The sequence below is a fragment of the Oryx dammah genome, unplaced genomic scaffold (assembly GCF_014754425.2).
Source record: "Oryx dammah isolate SB20612 unplaced genomic scaffold, SCBI_Odam_1.1 HiC_scaffold_13, whole genome shotgun sequence".
Classification (NCBI taxonomy): Eukaryota; Metazoa; Chordata; class Mammalia; order Artiodactyla; family Bovidae; genus Oryx; species Oryx dammah.
The window spans coordinates 12,160,368-12,179,006 of NW_024070197.1; the positions used below are offsets into that span (position 1 = coordinate 12,160,368).

The 18,639-nt window shown below is 49.9% G+C and overlaps 1 protein-coding gene across 1 annotated transcript; it reads left to right on the forward strand.

The window, feature by feature from the left end:
• Nucleotides 1–1,621: 1,621 nt before the first annotated feature.
• FBXO46 (F-box protein 46) lies at nucleotides 1,622–17,420 on the forward strand. The gene is made up of 2 exons (XM_040252509.1): nucleotides 1,622–1,675; nucleotides 14,477–17,420. Exon 2 carries the CDS (start codon nucleotides 14,554–14,556, stop codon nucleotides 16,369–16,371), a length of 1,818 nt encoding a protein of 605 aa, XP_040108443.1. The 5' UTR covers nucleotides 1,622–1,675; nucleotides 14,477–14,553; the 3' UTR covers nucleotides 16,372–17,420.
• Nucleotides 17,421–18,639: the final 1,219 nt, after the last annotated feature.

The window sequence follows — 18,639 nt, forward strand, 5'->3', positions numbered from 1 at the left end:
AAGGAAGCAAGGGAGATCTGACTAATCTTCCTTCCTGCCCTCTGGTGTCCGGTTTCCAACTTTTCCCTTCAGCACAGGGTTAATGTGGACTGAGCGACTTCACTTTCACTTTTCACTTTCATGCATTGGAGAAGGAAATGGCAACCCACTCCAGTGTTATTGCCTGGAGAATTCCAGGGACGGGGGAGCCTGGTGGGCTGCCGTCTATGGGGTCGCACAGAGTCGGACACGACTGAAGCGACTTAGCAGCAGCAGCAGCAATGTGGACTTACTGTGTGCCAAGACCCATGCTAGAAGTTGAGGATTTAGCCACAGCCTTCCTAGTGCAGTCGGGAAGGCTCACAAACAGAATCTAGTGAGGTAGAGGCTGCGTTAAAGAGTGATAAATTGAGAAAAGATTCAAAGAAGAGGGCCGCCAGAATCAGGCCTTAATAGCAGTTCCTCTCATGAAGTTATGTTTCTTAATATAGCAAACTCTGCATTTTAGAAAGTTCACTCTCACAACCTATGAGAAGGATGGACAGGAAAATACTGCTTAAAGGGAGGCGATCTAGCAACCTAAAGGAAAGTAGAGGCACTGGTGTCCAGCACATTTCAGTTTAAATCACTTGCTGGCTGTGTTGCCATGGAGAAAATTCTCAATTTATTTCTGCCTTAGCTTTTATAAATTTGGGATAATGCTTGGATTCTCTGCAGAGTGTCTGGCACATATTTGTGCTTAGTTGCTCAGTCGTCTCCGACTCTGCAATCAATCCCATGGACTGTAACCTGCCAGGCTCCTCTGTCCATGGGGATTCTCCAGGCAAGAATACTGGAATGGGTTGCCATGCCCTTCTCCAAGGGAATCTTCCCAACTCTGGAATGACCCAGGTCTCCTGCATTGCAGGCAGATTCCTTACTGTCTGAGCCGCCATGGAAGCCCCAAAATACTGGAGTGGGTAGACTATCCCTTCTCCAGGGGAATCTTCCTGACCCAGGAATCGAAACGGAGTCTCCTGCACTGCAGGCAAATTCAATAGGCATATAATTAGCATGCAATAAATATTTACTCAACACTTATTTACACTGTTCTGGGTGTTTGAACAAGATACACAAAGGTGCCTGTCTTCGTGAATCCTCTATTATAACTATAATATGTACAAATTTCTAGTATATGGAGCATTCCTCCCTCCTAAGGTTTAAGGCTAACTTCTTTATTTGTAAATTAGTGGTAAGAAAATCAGGGGTAAAAGTAGATGGGAAAGTGTTTGAGAAAATACAAGGCACTGCTAATTATCATGTTAATCAGTTTAAGGAAATCGGTAAACTTGCTCTTTCCACCCCTCACAAACGCCGCTTTACAATTTTCTCAGTTTCTTTTCCAAGGGCCCCGGGCCAAAATGGAGGAGGCTGGACTGCATCTCCCAGCGCACCTGGCGGGGGCGCTCTGTGCGCCTGCGCTGTCAGGCGCCCTCTCTGCCTCCTGGGAGTTGGAGTCATTCTTTTCCTCAGCCCGCCCAGTTTGCTACCTTCCCCACCTCCGCGCCTAACCGTGCCGCCTTCTGGGAGATGTAGTCCGGGGCCGCCCGGACTCCAATTCCCAGCGGGCTTCGGGGCGGGAACCCGGAAGGGGAGGCTGGAGAGGAGCGAGTGGGGGAAACCCGCGTAGCCGAGGGAGCTGCAGCGCGGGGTGATGGTGAGAACCTCGAGCTGGGGCCGGGGGCGCTTGAGAACCCGTGCGGGAATTCGGGACCCGGTAGCGAGAGGGAAGAGGCAGGGGCTAAAGAAGGGGCTGGAGTGAGGGGAGATCGCTTGGGGGAGGGGATTGGGAGCCGGGAGCCGGAGGGAATTGTAGAATGGGGGCTGGGGAAGGGTCTTGAAGGTGGGGAGAGACTCGAGCTTTGGGATTGATTGTAAGGAAGCTCAGAGCTGGGGAAAGGAGTCCCGAGTTGGAGAAGGGAGTTGGCGTCCAGGCAGAGGCCCAGAAGGGGGCAATTTCGAGGGGTTAGCCGGGAGGATGTGGAAAGGCATGGGAGTCAGTGCTAGATGAATGAGAGGGTCTGGAGGCTCCGAGGGAGAGGCCAATTCTGAAAGCGGTGGGTTGGAGCCTCTGGATCGGATTGTGGGCAGGAGGGCAAGATGAGATGGTGAAAGAAAGAAATCAGTGGTAGAGTGATGTGTAGGTTAGGATCCAGGACTGTGGGTAGGGTAGGGAGCAAGAGATTAGGGGCCTGCCTGTAGCGATAGTTTGCTTAGTCCAGCCAGAAACTCCCGATAAACTGGACAGCCACACACCTGTAGGGTAATATGGCCAGAAGAGGCCATAGAGACGACTTCTGCACTCATTTCTCCAGTGGGATTTAGAAAAGTGTGGTGGTGTATGTGTATGGGCAGTCCAGCATTCAGATCTTTTCTTCACTCCTTTATGATCTGGGCAAGTGTCCTCTCTCTGAAACTCAGTGCCCTTATCTGTTGTGGGAACAACATGCCACTGAGAAGAGAGGAGTCTTCATAAGATCGTCCTCCTGGCTCAGGATAAGTCCTTAGTCTCAGAGCAGTTGGTGGAAAGTTCCCCACCCCAGGAATGTGACTTGGTCACAGGTGCTAATGGATTCCCTCCTTTTCAGTGGAGCCCCCGGGGCGTTTTCTCAAAACCTGGCACTGATCTGGGCACACCCCAGGTCAGAAACATGCGGGGGCAGGGAGAGGGTTTCCCCACAGCCAATCCAGTTCCAGCTAACACTTATTGTTTAGGAAGTGCCTGGCCTTGTTCTTAGCTATTTGTATGTGCTAACTCCTTTAATTCTGACAACACCCCTAAGTTGTAGGTGCTCTTATTAGCTCCGTTCTATGGAAAGGAGCCAGAGGCACAGCAACGTTCAGCAACTTTCCCAAGGTCATCCAGCATTAAATGGCAGACTCAGGATTCCAACCTAGGCATCCTGACTTGGAATCTGTGCTCCTGTACTGAGGTTCAATGTCATGAGTAGGGCAGAGTGAGAACTGAAGCCATCTTCAGGTTTGTTTGTTTTTAAGATTTGTTTATTTATTTACTTCTGACTGTGCTGGGTCTTCATTGCTGCCCACGGGCTTTCTCTAGTTTCGGTGAGCAGAGGCTACTTTCTAGTTGCGGTGCCTGGGCTTCTCACTGCAGTGGCTTCTCTTGTTGCAGAGCATGGGCTGTAAGGTACACCACCTTCAGTAGTTGTGGCGCACAGGCTTAGTTGCTCCACCACGTGTGGGATCTTCCTGGAGCAAGGATCAAACCCATGCCCTTGCATCAGAAGACTGGAGTCTTAACAACTGGACCACCAGGGAAGTCTGAAGCGGTCTTCAGTTCAAATTTTAATTCTGCCACTTACCTTCTCTGTGACCTTAGGCAAGTCTTTTGGCCTCTCCTCTATTATAAAATGGGGTCAGTAACCCTAGGAAGGTTAGAGAGTTCAGGGAGGTAAGCATATAAAGTGCTTGAATAAGTGCTTGCTGTGTGTGGGTTGTCATTTTTTTGAATGGGAAATGCAGACCTTAGAGAGGGCGGTAGAGAAAGGCTGGTGAGGGAGACACCAGCCAGACTGCCTTTTCCTTTCTCTCCCAGGTTGCTCCTGTGTCCTGACTCTTCTAGTTCTCCACCCTCTGTCCCTGGCACCTAAGCCCAGGCCTGACTCCCTGAGGGGGTGCTCAGAAACTCAATCTGTCCCCATTCCCATTCCTAGCCCCAGCCAAATATAAATAATTCACTCACCAATGCCCAGCCTGGCCCAACTCCAGGTATTTCAGTGAATAGGAGGTATTTCTAACAACTGTGTTTTTTTTCCCTCCTGACTTTTTGGTCACTGGGACCTCCCAGCTTTGTATGTAAGTAATGTTAAAATAGTTTGGTTCATTTGTTGTAGGCTTCCGGAGTTTATCCCCTAAATTGTCTGGCTCTAATAGGAAAGCTTATGGTTAAAAGCATCAGCGTCCGGTAGGCCCATGTTCCCATCCCCACCTCTGCTGCTGTGTGTCCTTGGCCAAGTTACTTGCCTACTCTGGGCCTCCGTTTTCTCATATGTAAAATGGGCCATAGTCCAACCAGGAAACTCTTGTCAGTAGTTCATGAGATCTTGTGTATAATATGCCTAGTGCATATTAAGTTATTTGTAAGTGTGATGTATTTTGATTAACTTTATTCTTTCCAGAAAAATTTATTGAGCTTGTGCTCCAGAACCATAACACCAAGATTTGAACCCTGGCTCCATCACCCACCAGCTCTGTGACTTTGGGCAAGGTACTTAACCCCCCAGGACCTCAGTTTCCTCTTCTGGAAAATGGAGGTTCATCCCTTGAATCATCCACCGTGTTGACAGAGCGCCTACTATTTGCCAGCACCTGTCCCAGGTACAGGCTGCCACCCTCCCCTTGGGGTGCTTGCGGCTGTCACAACTCTGGGGCAGCTTTGCATCTCTGGTGGCATCTGTGCTCCTTTTTCGGGTGTGGGTTACTCTACTCCTGATTCATTTTCAGCCCCTCATGCCAGTTTTGCCTGTTTGTCACTCAGTTCAGTTCAGTCAGTGCTCATTGGTGTCCAACTCTTTGTGACCCCATGGACTGCAGCACACCAGGCTTCTCTGTCCATCACCAACTCCCGGGGCTTGCTCAAACTCATGTCCATCAAGTCAGTGATGCCATCCAACCATCTCATCCTCTGTCGTCCCTTTCTCCTCCCGCCTTCAATCTTTCCCAGCTTTCTTGGATTTTTAACATTTTGTTTCTAGGTCGCAATGAATGATCTGGAACCCCGTTGGTTTAGGGAAAAGTTGCCAGCCTCTCCTCCTTGTACCCATTTGTCACATCTGGGCGCCCCCTGGTGATGCAGTGCTTCCCCTGCCTCCTTCCTTTATTTGTTTGTCTTCAAAAATGTGTCTGCTTTCCAAGTTACTTTGCCTTTTCCTCAAATCTTAAGTGTGTTTCCAACCTGGGTTTATCTGAAGCTTTGTTGTTTTTCAGTCGCTTAGTCGTGTTTGACTCTTTGTGACCGCATGAACTGCTTACTCGTGCGGAATTATATATATATATATATAGTTTTTTTTTCTTTACTATTGCTAGTGGTATATTGCTGGAAACTCTGGTAAAGCTGTGTTATTCCTAAAAATGCAAGTTTTCTTTTCTTTTTTAAAATATTTATTTATTTATTTGGTGGTGTCGGGTCTCAGTGGTGGCACATGGGCTCCAGAGCACATGGGCTCAGTATTTGAGGTACTTGGGCTTAGTTGCCCTGTGACATGTAGGATCTTAGTTCCCAGACCAAAGATCGAACCTGAGTCCCCCTGCATAAGAAGGGAGATTTTTAACCACTGGACTACCAGGGAAGTCCCCAGGTTTTCTAAAAGACTTGGCTTGTCACCTGCTCCTGACCCCTAAGTTAAGATTATAATCCCCACTTTACACTCTTGAGCCCTTTCACTTACTATATTTGTTTTCCTCTAGCACTGTGAAATTTACCCTGTCTCCAATCCATGAGGACAAGGATTTCTGTCTCCTGTGTCCTGCATGTCCCCGATGCCCAGAACAGTGTCTGACACATAGTAACTGCTCTGTAAATGCTGTTTAATTACTAGGTGAGAGCCAGTACCAGACAGTAACAAAGTAATGGCCATCGTTTTGATTATTGTGGGGGAATAGGACTGGTTTAATTTCAGAGTGTAAAATAAACAGGGAAGAAGTCTTTGACTCCATCAAGTGGTTGTCAGACTCTTGAGTTGTCCCTTTTTTTCTTGCCATGCTGATGGGCTCTTAGTTTCCTGACCAGGGATCAAAGCCCTGTCTTCTGCAGTGGAAGTTCAGAGTCCTAACCACTGGACCGCCAGGGAATAACCTGTCTTACCTTTTCTTACTTTCCTTTTGTTTTTTTAAAACCTTGTTTTTATGTGAACCGTTGTTAAAGACTTTATTGATTTTATTACAATATTGTTTCTGCTTTATGTTTTGATTTTTTGGCCCCCAGGCATATGGAATCTTAGCTTCCCAGTCAGGGATATAATCCTCACCTCCTGCATTGTAAGGAGAAGTCTTTAACTCCTGGCCGCCGGGGAAGCCATGTCTCACCTTTTCTTAATAATCCTGGTCCCTTCATACTGAACCTCTCCTTGGTGCCTCGCTGGCACTGAGCGCTCTACCGATTTGATTTCAATGAATCAGCAGTCAACCCATGGATGGGTACTGTTACTATCTGTATTTTACGGTGGGGCAAACTGAGGCACAGAGTGATAAGGACCCTGTCTGTAGTCATAGCCCTAAAAGTGAGAAAGCTGCCTGAATTCTGTCTGTGGCCTGGATCTCTAGATGCTGAGGATTTGTATGATTCTGACCAGCTATTAGAAAGGAAAACTTAAGAGGAGGAGAGAGACCAGCAGACCCGGAGTCCAAAAAAACCAATAGGGGGGCATGGATGGATCAGGATTGTGGACCCAGTTGTAGAGGGGGGTGACAGGGTGGAGAGAGTGGAGGATTGAAGGAATAAGACCGGGAGCAGTGCCATGAGGGTCCTGCCACCAATGCCTGTTGTAGTAATGGGCAAGTACACTCCCGGGGCACTGTTCTGTGCCCAGCCCTGTCCTGGCATGACCCTGACCTCTCCAACTTGCAAGATCTTAGTTCCCTGACCAGAGACTGAACCCAAGTCCTTGGCAGTGAAAGCACAGAGTCCTAACCACTGGACTGCCAGGGAATTCCTATTTCCAACTTCTTAAGTCCAAGGCTTAGCTTGTTAATTAGCAGCCTTTTTCCTTTCTCTGTGCATTTATGGAAGCAGGTTCTCCCTTAACCTGCTACACAGCTGTCCTCGGAGCTTCCTTTATCTTCATCTGGGGACTCCTTCCTTTTGTCTTTCTTCTGAACTAGATCTTATCTCCTTGATCTCATAGCTTCCTTTTTCTTGGTTTACTCCTTTACTTCTGTGAAGCAAATCCTTTGGCAGCTTCTCGAGAAAGGGTTCCTGTGCCTGTTCTGTTGGTTCGTTCGTTTTGTTTTGCCAACTTGCACCTCTCATGGAAGGATTTTTAAACAGGGGAGTTCTGTGGTCTGATTGGTGTTTAGGAAGATCTTTCTGGCTACCATGAAAAGGATGGAGCCAGAAGAACTAAACCAGGCCAGGGAGCCAAGTGAGGAGGCTGGAGCAGCTGTGCCTCTGGGGAGAGAATCCAGCCTTCCAGAAACCTAGAGGATGGAGGGAAGAGAGAGAGGCCCTACCCAGGTCATTGTCACTCAGCCAGGACAGATGACAGGCGTGGCCAGAGGAGGCCTCAGGAGGAAGAGACCCTGTGTGGCTTAGGAGGGCACCAACACGGCTCCTGGAGGAGGTGGCTTCCTGCCTTGGTCCTGGGAGCAGGATTTCCACCACTGGACTTGGCTGGACCAGCTCATTTTTCACAAGAGGTTCCCGGTAGCATCTGTGCAGAAGGCGGACAGTAAGGCAGCGTTAGGGGTTTGTTCCAACCAATAAGTGCTGCACACCTGCAGTGTGCCTGGGTGTAGGTTCTCCAACTTAATCGTGCAGTCCCCCAGAGATCTTGCTGATGTGCACTTTCTGATTCAGCAGGTGTAGGGGAGAGCCCAAGATTACCTTTCTAATACACTTCCAGCTCCAGCTGCTGCTCTGAGGACCACACTCATAGTACCCAACCACTGGGTGCTATTCTAAAAGCTGGGGATGTAGAGACGGGGAAGAAAAAACTAGGCAAAAAATACCAGTCTGGGGGAGTTTTCATTTTAGTGAGGGGAGCTGACAATAATAAAGTTTATAGTATAGTAGATAGTAATGCATGCTAAAGAGAAAAATCAGGGAGAGTGTGGATGTCTATCTGTGGCGGGGACTGCAGTTTTCAATCAAGATGTTCTCAGGAACAACAGGATCCTACTGTATAGCACAGGGAACTATATTCAATATCCTACGATAAACCATTATGGAAAAGAATGTGTATATATATGTATAACTGGATCACTTTGTTGTATAGTAGAAATTAACATGACATTGTAAATCAACTGTGCGTGCTAAGTCACTTCAGTCATGTCCTACTCTTGGAGACCCTATGGACTGTACCCTGCCAGGCTCCTCTGTCCATGAGATTCTCCAGGCAAGAATACTGGAGTGGGATGCCATGCCCTCCTCCAGGGAATCTTCCTGACCCAGGGATTGAACTGGAGTCTCCCGAATCTCCTGCATTGGCAGGCGAGTCCTTTATCACTAGCACCACCTGGGAAGCCCCAATCGACACTACTTCAATAAAATAAATTTAAAAAGAAAGGTCTCATGAAGGTGATCTGAGGAGGGGGGTGAGCCCTCTGGATACCTGGGAAAGAGTATTCCAGGCAGAAGGAACAGAGAGTGCAAAGGCTTTGCAGACAGAACAAGATGATCCAGGAAAATCGCTCCGTATACTCCATGAAGGAGCTGCTTGCACTCTGGAGTCAGCCAGACTCTGATTCAAAGCTTGGCCACAAAGCTGTGTCCGACAGCCATTCTATGCCCCCACTTTCTAACATCTGAAATGAGATTAAAAAGTAGTAAAACGATGTGAGAATTAAATGAGTTAATATTTATAAAGCACTCAGAACAAAGCCTGGCTTACGGTGAGAGCTCCAGTGTTAACTGCTGTTGTGATCATCATTTCCTCTGTAATACATTCATCTTGGCCATGACTGTTTCTTTGGATGCCTGCCCCCTTTCCCATGAGCTCTTTCTGGTGATCTCTGTGTCATCTCTGTAGCTGCAGCACCCAACCCAGGGCCCGCACACAGGAGGACCTGAGAATGTCAGATGAGGGACATAAAGCTGGATTCTCTAATTGTGGGTATTCCAGCAAGAGTGGTGATTATGTGGTTCACATCCTTACTGATTTTTTTCTTTTCAACCACTGTCTTATGAAGAGATACATTAAGGTTCCCCACTACAGTGGTGGACTTGCCAAGCTGTCATTCTGTTGCTTTTTGCCTTGTCTGTTTTGTACCATAGTATTAGGAGCACGTATGTTGAGCACTTTTGTGTATAGTAGGTCAGTTTGTTTTGTCACATTCTTTGTCCCTAATCATCCCTTTTTCCTTTTGTCAGTTGTTAACTGTCTTTTTTAATCAGCACTGTCACTTCTCTACTTGACTCTTTTGTTTTTGGCTGTGCTGGGTCTTTGTTGCTGCAGGGGCTTTTCCCTAATTTCAGCAAGCGGGAGCTACTCTCTAGTTGTGGTGCACGGGCTTCTCATTGCAGTGGCTTCTCTTGCTGCAGAGCACAGCCCTGTAAGGCGCATGGGCTCAGTAGTGCCGGCTTCTGGGCTCTAGAGCACAGGCGCTATAGTTGTGGCGCACGCGGGCTTAGTTGCTCCACAGCATGTGGGGTCTTCCCAGATCAGGGATCGAACCCGTGTCTCCTGAATTGGCAAGCGGATTCTTTACCACTGAGCCACCGCGGAAGCCTCTCTACTTGATTCTTGGTTCTTATTTGCCTGGTCAGTCTTTTTCCATCTTTTGATTTTTAGTCTGTTTAGCTCCAGATGTTTTTCAATAAGTGGATCTTCACGGAGCATTGCCTTAGGGTATGGCCTTGTTCGGATATGGCCTTGTTCGGATCTTCGTGTTTGGGAAGTTAGAGAATTCTGCCCTAGTAACCTCTGACCCAGATGGAATATTTGGGTGTGAAAGAGAGTTTACACTGCCAGGCCTCCAGGAGTTTGAGACATGGAGCCTTAGGGCAGGGAACTTTGATCCAATCCATCCCGTGCTGGGCAGTGTTGCTGGGGTCACCATGATGACCATGATAACTCTGACCTTTCCTCCCATGGGTTCACTATTCCGTGGAGCAGACGGATCCATCCCTCAATAGTGACAGTGGACAGGGCTAGGTTTGGGGAACCCAGAGGACCTCTCTGGGCGGGTGGAAGGTTTCCAGAAAGGGAGCTCAGGGAAGGCTTCCTGGTTAAAGATACAGGCCCATGAAAGTTACATTTGAGCTAAGACCCAAATGATAGAAGGGATAGAGCCATGTGGGCTTGCTCTTTCTTTTCTGGGGGGAAAGCATGCCAATCAGAGGTAACATAGGAGGAAAGGGCTTGGTTGACTCTGAGGAGTATCCAGCAAGGAGGCCAGTGTGGGACCCCAGAGGTGGAGCCTGACCCAGCCTTAGGGGGTTAGCTTCCTGGAGGAGAGGATGGCTGAGCTGAAACCCCAGAGAATATATAATTAAACAATAGAGCACAGCAATCTAAAATCAGATTCCCTGGGTTCCCATCCCTGCTCTAAGTCCCACCAGTTATGTGTGACCTTGAGCTAGTTAGGCAACCTGACCTGCCTCAGTTTCTTCATCTATACAGTGGAGATAACCACTCCTCTTGAGGATCAAAGAGGGCCTCAGTATTCTAACTATTCTGTAGGCCAGAGCAGGTGCTTACCTGGGCCCACTGGGGGCATGGGGAAGTGGGGAAGGATGAGGCTAGAGTTAGAGAGTATCTGGGCTTTTCCCCAGAGGCACGGCAGAGTCATGGTAGGTTCTGAGCAGAGTAGGGACAAGGTCAGGTTTATATTTTGAGAATACCCTTCTGGCTCTGATGTGCAGGATGGCTGGTAGCAGACAGGGTGTGGGAATGGACAGATGCCAGGAGTGGAGTGTCTCTTGAGCCGGCCTGGCACTGAAAGGATCTAGGCCAGTGCTGTTCAATAGAAAAAAGGTGAACCTTACATGTAATTTAAAATCTAGTAGCCACATTTAAAAAGTCAAAAGAAAGAGATGAAGTCAATTTTTAACATTTTAACTCATTTATATCCTAAATAGTCTCATTTTAACAGGTAGCCAATATTTTAAAAATTATTAAAGTATTTCATATTATTTTCTTGTACTATTTGCGGCGCCTGGTTGGAAGGGCAGGCCTGAGAGGTCCTTTTGGCCACACGGCCTGAGCCTTGAATGCCAGGCCCAGCGGCTTGGACTAGTGACGACAGTTCTGCCCATTTGTTTTTCAGGGTGAGGTGATCCTGCCGCTCCGTTTCTCCCGCGGGAAATCTCTCCCTCCAGGTCTCCCTACCAAAGCTAGGCACTTCCAGATCTTTCTGCTCCCTTCCTTTCCTCCGGACCTGGAGTCTCAATCCCTGAACTGCTTGGCCCTTTAAATCTCAGCTGTCAATCAGGGCTCCTGTTTAGAGGAACCGTCGTAATAAACCTTTCCTTGATTGTCATGGCTTGGGTCCTGGCCTTGTTCTTCCGTTTAGCAGGAAGTTAGGAATTGTTCCACACTCTCTTGCACTTGACTGTTTCCACACCCCGTTCGTCACCTCTCGCCTACTCCACCTTCTTTCGAAGTTGGGCCCCTTCGCCAAGGCCTGCCTTATATGGGCATGGCTCCGAATGGCCGCCGCTCATTGGCTGGGGCCATCACGCGCACGTCTGTCAACAAAGGGGCGGAGGGAAACCAGCTGGGTCCCGGGCTGGCGCGACAGCTGGAGGGAAGGAGCGAGGGGGCGGGGCCCTCTTCTCTTGCGCACGCGTGGGTGCCTCCTCCTCCCGCAGGGGTGCGGCGCGCTGGTGGGGCGCTTTGAGGGGGCGTGCCTAGGTTTCGAGAGTAGCCTTAGGGGGTGGCGAATGCCAGGGAAGCTATAATGGGAGGGAGTGGGGACATTTTTCGTGGGTATGGGAATACTTTGGGGTTCTCTTGAGTTTAGGTGGCGCCTTGGGATTTGAGTTTGTGTTCCTATGTACTGTGGAAGATTCGAATGTATTGTAGGGAATCGCCCATGTGGTTTGGGGTGTTTGGTGGGTATAGGATTTGGGGAGCCACGGAGAGACTTAGAAGCAGAGAGTCCCATGTCTGGACCCAGAATGCATACGCTTTCAGCTCTCCCGACTTCCTCCCTGTCTGGCTCTGGACAGGGATTTAACCTTTCTGCCCCTCATCTGGACTCGGACAAATAACACTCCCTGCTTCCTAGGGAGGAGGGAGGATTAGCAGGAATTGTTAAAACAGTACGCAGTAAACTGCCAGCGAGCGTGCCATAAGCTCATGTCTGCATATTAACATTTTGTGAGGTTTCTTTGGGAGTATTTTGGAGGTTCTTTTGACTTTGAGAAATAAATGGTTTTGTATTAGTTTTATGTGTTAGGGAGCATTGATGTTTTAGTTAGTTGTTTTGCGGTCGGGGGCCCTTCTGTGGGATTAGGTAATGCACGTGGAGGTTTAGAGAGAGTTTGAGCTAAGTATAGAATTTCAGAAAACTGGTCTTTTGGGTCATCTGTGAGGTTGGGAAATTGCTGTGTGTGTTGGAGTTCTTGGTAGGCATGGGATTTGTCTGGGTCTACATTGAGATTAAGGCTCTCTGAGCTGGAGGGGATATTTTTAGGTTTGGAAGTTTTAAGATTTTGAGAGGGTCTGGATGTTTTGGGTCAGGATATATTTGCATCTATAGAGAATGAGTGGCTTTTGCTGTGGTAGTTTCTATTCCTGGACATTTTATTTATTTATAATCTTGTTTATTTACTTTTGGCTGTGCTGGGTCATCATCACTGTGCAGGCCCTTCTCCAGCTGCAGCAAGTAGGGGCCACTCTTGCTGCGGTGCACAGGCTTCTCATTGTGGGGGCCTCTCTTGTTGTGCAGCACAGGCTCCAGGGCACATGGACTCGGTAGTTGTGGCTCTCTGGCTCTGGAGCACAGGCTCAAAGTTGTGGTGCATAGGCTTCCTTGTTCTGAGACATGGGGGTTCTTCTCAGATCAGAAATCAAACCCATGTCTCCTGTATTGGCAGGTAGATTCTAGATTCTTTACCATCAAGCCACCAAGGAAACCCTGTTCCTGGACATTTTAGATGTGTTGGTTGTTGGTAAACTTAGCCATCTATAGGTTTTAGGGGCTGTATGGTTTTTTTTTTTTTTTTTTTTTTAAGCAAGAAAGAGATTTCAGCAGGGGCTGTGTTAGGAGTAGTAGGTGGGATTGGGAATTATGGGGGGCAAGGATTCTTAGGATTAAGACTCTGGTGTCTGTGAGTGCTTGGAGGTGCTTGGAGGCTGTCTAGATCTTAAAGCTATAGGGCCATGAAATAAATGGTGATTTAGTGGTGTCTGTGGTATTGCCTGAATTTAGAGGAACCATATATACTACAGAGGTCAGCAAACTTTTTCCATAAAGGGCCAGATGATGAGTATTTTAGGCTTTGCAAGCCATATGTTTTCTGTCACCTCTACTCAACTCTGCCATGGTAGCATAAAAGTAGTCATGAACAAAGGAACATGTTTCAATAAAATTTTATTTGCAGAGATAGGCAATGGGCTGGATTTGGCCTGTAGCTCAAAATAGTACAACCAGGAGTCAGCAGACTACTTTCACTGGTCTGTAAGCATGTGGAAGTTTCGACATTTGAAGAGTGTCTTAGTTTCAAGATATCTGGAGGGAGATGCCCCAGGGAAAGACTGAGGATTTGAGACTGTTAGTTCTGCAGTAGAACATAGATGAAGTGAAGTCACTCAGTCGTGTCCGACTCTTTGTGACCCCATGGATGGTAGTCTACCAGGCTCCGAGATCCATGGGATTTTCCAGGCAAGAATACTGGAGTGGGCTGCCATTTCCTTCTCCAGGGGATCTTCCCAACCCAGGGATCGAACCCGGGTCTCCTGCATTGCAGACAGACGCTTTACCATCTGAGCCACTAGGAAAACCCAGAACATAGTTGGGTCAGGCTTATTAGCAAGACTGCCTCCAGATTAGGTCATGCACACAAAGTCATTGCAAAATAAAACGGTCACTATTATAAGCCCTAAATTGAGAAATCTGGAAACCAAGTTTGAAGGCCTGGTTTTGCAATTTATAAACCTTCCCCACTCTGAGCCTCAAACTCAGCAAGTTGGGAGCAGCTTGAAGAAGCTAGACTACAAAGGCCGTCTCATGCCAGGGGTCTACGTTTTTGCTTAAAGGAATTAACCTGCAGTCTTGTTGCAAGTGTGTGCATTTTTCTGGGTGAGGATCTGCAGCTATGATAGATCCCCAAAGAGCCTCATAACCAGAACCGAGTGAAGAGCTCCACTATTAAGGACCTCTCTGTCTCCTACCTCCAATCTTCCCCTGCCCAGCCCACCTTGTTCCTTCCTCCATGGGTTTAGGCTCCTATAGCTGTGGGGAGGGCTGGGAATTGTCTTTTCCGGAACTTATTATTGGGTGATCAAATAGAAAAAGGAGGAGCTTTCCGTCAGTTGGTACTTTAAATTCTGTTTAAAGTTCTGGCAGCAGAAGGCCTGTGGATCATGAGTAAAACCAGGCAGGCAGTGGAGGGTTGGAGCAAACTGCCAGCTCCTGTCACACTCTGGGTATTACAGAAGCAGGTCCCAACCTCTCTGCAGCCCTCCATTTGCTCATCTGGGTCAGGGCGGGGCGGGAACAGGATCTGAGTGGTATAGCCTGGTCTGTCTCCTCAGGTCCAAGAGGTTGAGGTCAGAGAGGAACTGACAGGGCTGGCTGTTCCCCAGCTCCCCCATCCCCTCTTCCGTGTCTCCAGGTGACCTGTGGAGCCCCCCACCGCCATCCAGGCCCTGCGATGTGGTGAACCCTCGCCTGTCTGCCACCATTCCCAGAATGGACCGAGGTGGCCTTCTGCCCTTCCAGCTCTGGTGCCCTCGGCCCTTTGGCACCTACTCCCAGAACCAGCCACGCCCACCTTCTGCAGCTCTCAAGCCCTCAGCCTGCTCCGAGCCGGGCGGTGGGGCGGAGCCAGAACATGGCCCTGCCCACTCTGAGAACACGCCCCCGGTCTTGGCCTCCGATGCTCCTGCCTCCCAGCCTGCCCCGCTCCTTTCCGCAGCCGCTGCTGGCGACGAGGGTCGAGTCCTGCTGGACACATGGTATGTGATCAAGCCGGGGAATACAAAGGAGAAGGTGGCCTTCTTTGTGGCCCACCAGTGTGGTGGGGGCAGTCGGGCCAGCTCCATGAAGGTCAAGGGGCACTGGGGCAGTGACAGCTCCAAGGCCAAGCGGAGGAGGCGCTGTCTTGAGTCTACGAAGGCTCCGCCGGACCCAGGGGGACAAGACGGGCCCCCTGCCGCGGAGGGGGCCCCAATCTCCGCCGGCGAGGATGTGGACCTGCTCTCTGTGGCCGAGATGGTGGCCCTGGTGGAACAGCGGGCCGCCCTGGCCCTGCAGAGCTACCCGCGGCCCAGCACCCCAGCGCCTGTGGTCTTCGTGTCGGCTGAGCAGGGTGGGCCTGGCAAGGGGCTGGGATCCGAACGAAGGTCTGGCAGCGGGGACTGCAGCCGTGTAGCCGAGGCAGTGGCCCACTTTGAGGCCCAGCGGGACAACCCTCCGACCAAGGGCCTCCGCAAGGAGGAGCGGCCTGGGCCAGGCCCCGGGGAGGTGCGCATCGCCTTCCGGATCTCCAACGGCCGAGAGTCCCGAGCACCGGATGGCAGCTTACCCAACGGGAGCGGGGGCCGGCCGGGTTGCGCCTACCCTGGCAGCCCAGGTCCTGGAGCCCGGGCCAAGGACAAGATCACCTGCGACCTGTACCAGCTCATCAGCCCATCTCGGGACGCCCTCCCCAGCAACGTGGAGTTCCTGCTGGCCAGGGCAGACGAAGCCAGTGAGGGTGAGACCCCTGCCCCCGCCAGGCCCGAGGACACTCCCCCAGCGCCCCCGCCACCCCCTGCCCGGGACTGCGGAGCGTCAGGTTTCCACGTGGATGTGGTGGTCACAGGGGTGGTGGACGAGTGCATCTTCTTTGGCAAGGACAGCACCAAAAACGTGAAAGAGGAGACGGTGTGCCTGACTGTCAGCCCCGAGGAGCCACCCCCGCCTGGCCAGCTCTTTTTCCTCCAGTCCCGGGGGCCGGACGGGCCCCCCGAGCCTCCGCCAGCCGACTCACCGGCCACAGCACCAGGCCCAGACGATGCTGAGGGGACAGCCGACACCTCCCTGTGCCGCCTGTACCGGCACGTGTCCCACGACTTCCTGGAGATCCGTTTCAAGATCCAGCGGTTGTTGGAGCCGCGGCAGTACATGCTGGTGCTCCCAGAGCACGTGCTGGTCAAGATCTTCAGCTTCCTGCCCACGCGGGCCCTGGCGGCTCTCAAGTGCACCTGCCACCACTTCAAGGGCATCATTGAGGCCTTCGGCGTGCGGGCCACAGACTCCCGCTGGAGCCGCGACCCACTCTACCGCGATGACCCTTGCAAGCAGTGCCGCAAGAGATACGAGAAGGGCGATGTGTCGCTCTGCCGCTGGCACCCCAAGCCCTACCACCACGACCTGCCTTACGGACGTTCCTACTGGATGTGCTGCCGCCGAGCCGATCGCGAGACCCCCGGCTGCCGCCTGGGTCTGCATGATAACAACTGGGTGCTGCCCTGCAACGGGCCGGGCACTGGTGGGGGCCGGGCTGGCCGCGAGGAGGGGAGGTGAAGCGGGGGGAGGGGGTGGGGAAGAGCCCACCACACCCACACCCACCCCCTCCCCCTGGGAGCCGGGGTCGGGACTGGGTCACCAGCCCATACCCCCAGCCCAGGCAGCATGGATCCCCCTCCAGAACTAAGATGGGGTTCACGGGGGTGACCAAGAAAGCACTCCGATTGACCCCTACTGGTTTTCTACTCTTCAGATCCTCAAGTTGGGTGTTTTTTTTTTAATGAGCATCTCAATTTCCTCTCCATTCAGTCCTGATGCCCTCCCTGCCACCTTCTGTACCCCAGGGACCCACTAGCAGGGAGCAGACGGCAGCTAATTTTGGTACTACTTAAGGGTTCCCCCATTCCGGCCCCCTTGCATCCCTTCCCCCAGTTCTTTCTCTCTGGAGTTGTTCTTTTCCCCCAAGAGGCCGCAGCACCCAGCGTTGGTACCCTTCCTAACCTCCTACACCAGGGCTCACCTCCTCTTTAGGAATTGGGGGCCATCAGATCACTGATCACATTTTGACACTTTTCATGGCCACCTGCCATTTCTAGACATTTTCCCCGTTAAAACAATAAAAATCAGTTTTCTCCATAACCTCAAGCTATCAGTCTCTCTAGGTCCCCAAGAGGAAAATAAAAGTTGAAGTGCAAAACTTCTCTTCCAATATTTAAGCTATTGCCATGATCCCATCCCACCCCCACCCCCACCCCCACAAAAAAAGCTGTGAAACCCTTTGCCTCTCTCTGGACAGCATGGGTGGGGGGCGGTGGGCGGGGACTAAGGGTTTCAATTTCTGTTTTTTTCCTTCCACTCTGGGTACTTGTTCGGGTGTTAGAGGTCTCTCCATCCCCCAGCCGCATATTTTTTTTAAAGATTCCTTTAGTGAACCAAGACCTTGACTTTCAGGCAGTTTGATCTGGAGTACTTTTGTTTGTTCTGTTTGGGGTTTTGTTTTTTTGGTTTTGTTTTTTCATCCTTGTGGTTCTGGAAAGCTTCTAACGTGTGGCATCTGACCAATTTTGAATTGGTCCTTTCTATAAAATCAATATTTATAAGGCTGGGCCCAGACTGGTTTGTGTGTTGTTAAGGGAAGCTGTTTGGAAGAGAAGGAAGTCATGGGCCAGTTCATGGTGAGATGGAAAAAGCTGAAAGAATCCTTAGCCAATTCCCTTGGACTGAGATGACTTTTGACTCTTCATCTGTGTCAGTTTGGATTCAAAAATCTCAAAATAGTATTAACAGAAACTCAAACAAAGTAGCTTTTATTTCTTTAGAAACCCAGTATTGGGCAGGTATGGTGGCCCTGAAGTCACTGGGAGCCCAGACTCCTTCAAGCCCACTATTCCATTATTCTTTGCCTTTGGCCCTCAGCCTCATGGTCCAAGATGGCTGCTACAACTCCATCCATTACCATTTTGTGGGGAAGGGAGTCTCCCTCTCAGAAATACTACACCATGCTTCTATGCACAGCTCACTGATCAGAACTTTAGCCACATGGAAGGACTGCAGGGGAGACTGGGACGTGCAGACGCTTAGCCAGATGCATTATGCCCAAACAGAAACTCATAAAGAGCCCTGTAATAAAAGTTTTAAGATATTCAGCTAATCATTAACTAACAGAAGAGGGGAAAATGGATATTGAGCAGTGGCTAACAGTCTCTGACATTCTTACCAAGGAATCAAAATTTCCAGAGATGGGGATATGTCAGAGTAGTTATTTAATACTTAGATTTTAGAATCAAAGAGACCTGGATTTATAACTTGGCTTGGTTTTGTGGAATTTTGGATTCCTGTAAAGAGAAGGCCGGGTTATTTGGACTATCCTGCTGAAAACAGGAAGTAAAATCTGAAAAGCCTCAAATAGCCAATAAAACACAGTTATGGATATACTAAGCCAAAAATTTAAGGAAAAGGTCCATAGGGGTCCTAAAGCCACTTTTGCTCTGAGGGCATTTGCCGATGTTAACAACCCTGGGTTTCTAATTTGTAGCCCTTTTGGGACAGGCCAGCAGAAGTCAAAGCCTGCCCAAGGTGAAGAATATAATAGGAGCTGGTATCCCACCAAACTACAAGCTCAGGTAAGACTGACCCAGAACACTGCAGAGAAGGTGTTTTAAACGCTGAAGGAAACACAAAATTAAAGGAAAGTGGGGGTGGGGGTGGGCGGAATGAACCCTGAGAATCTGCAGCCACAGGCAACCCGGTTTTGCATCACCTGTTGTGATCCAGGGTACTGAGATGTCTAGCAGAAACAAAAATCCTCTGGTGGGAGGAGCTGAC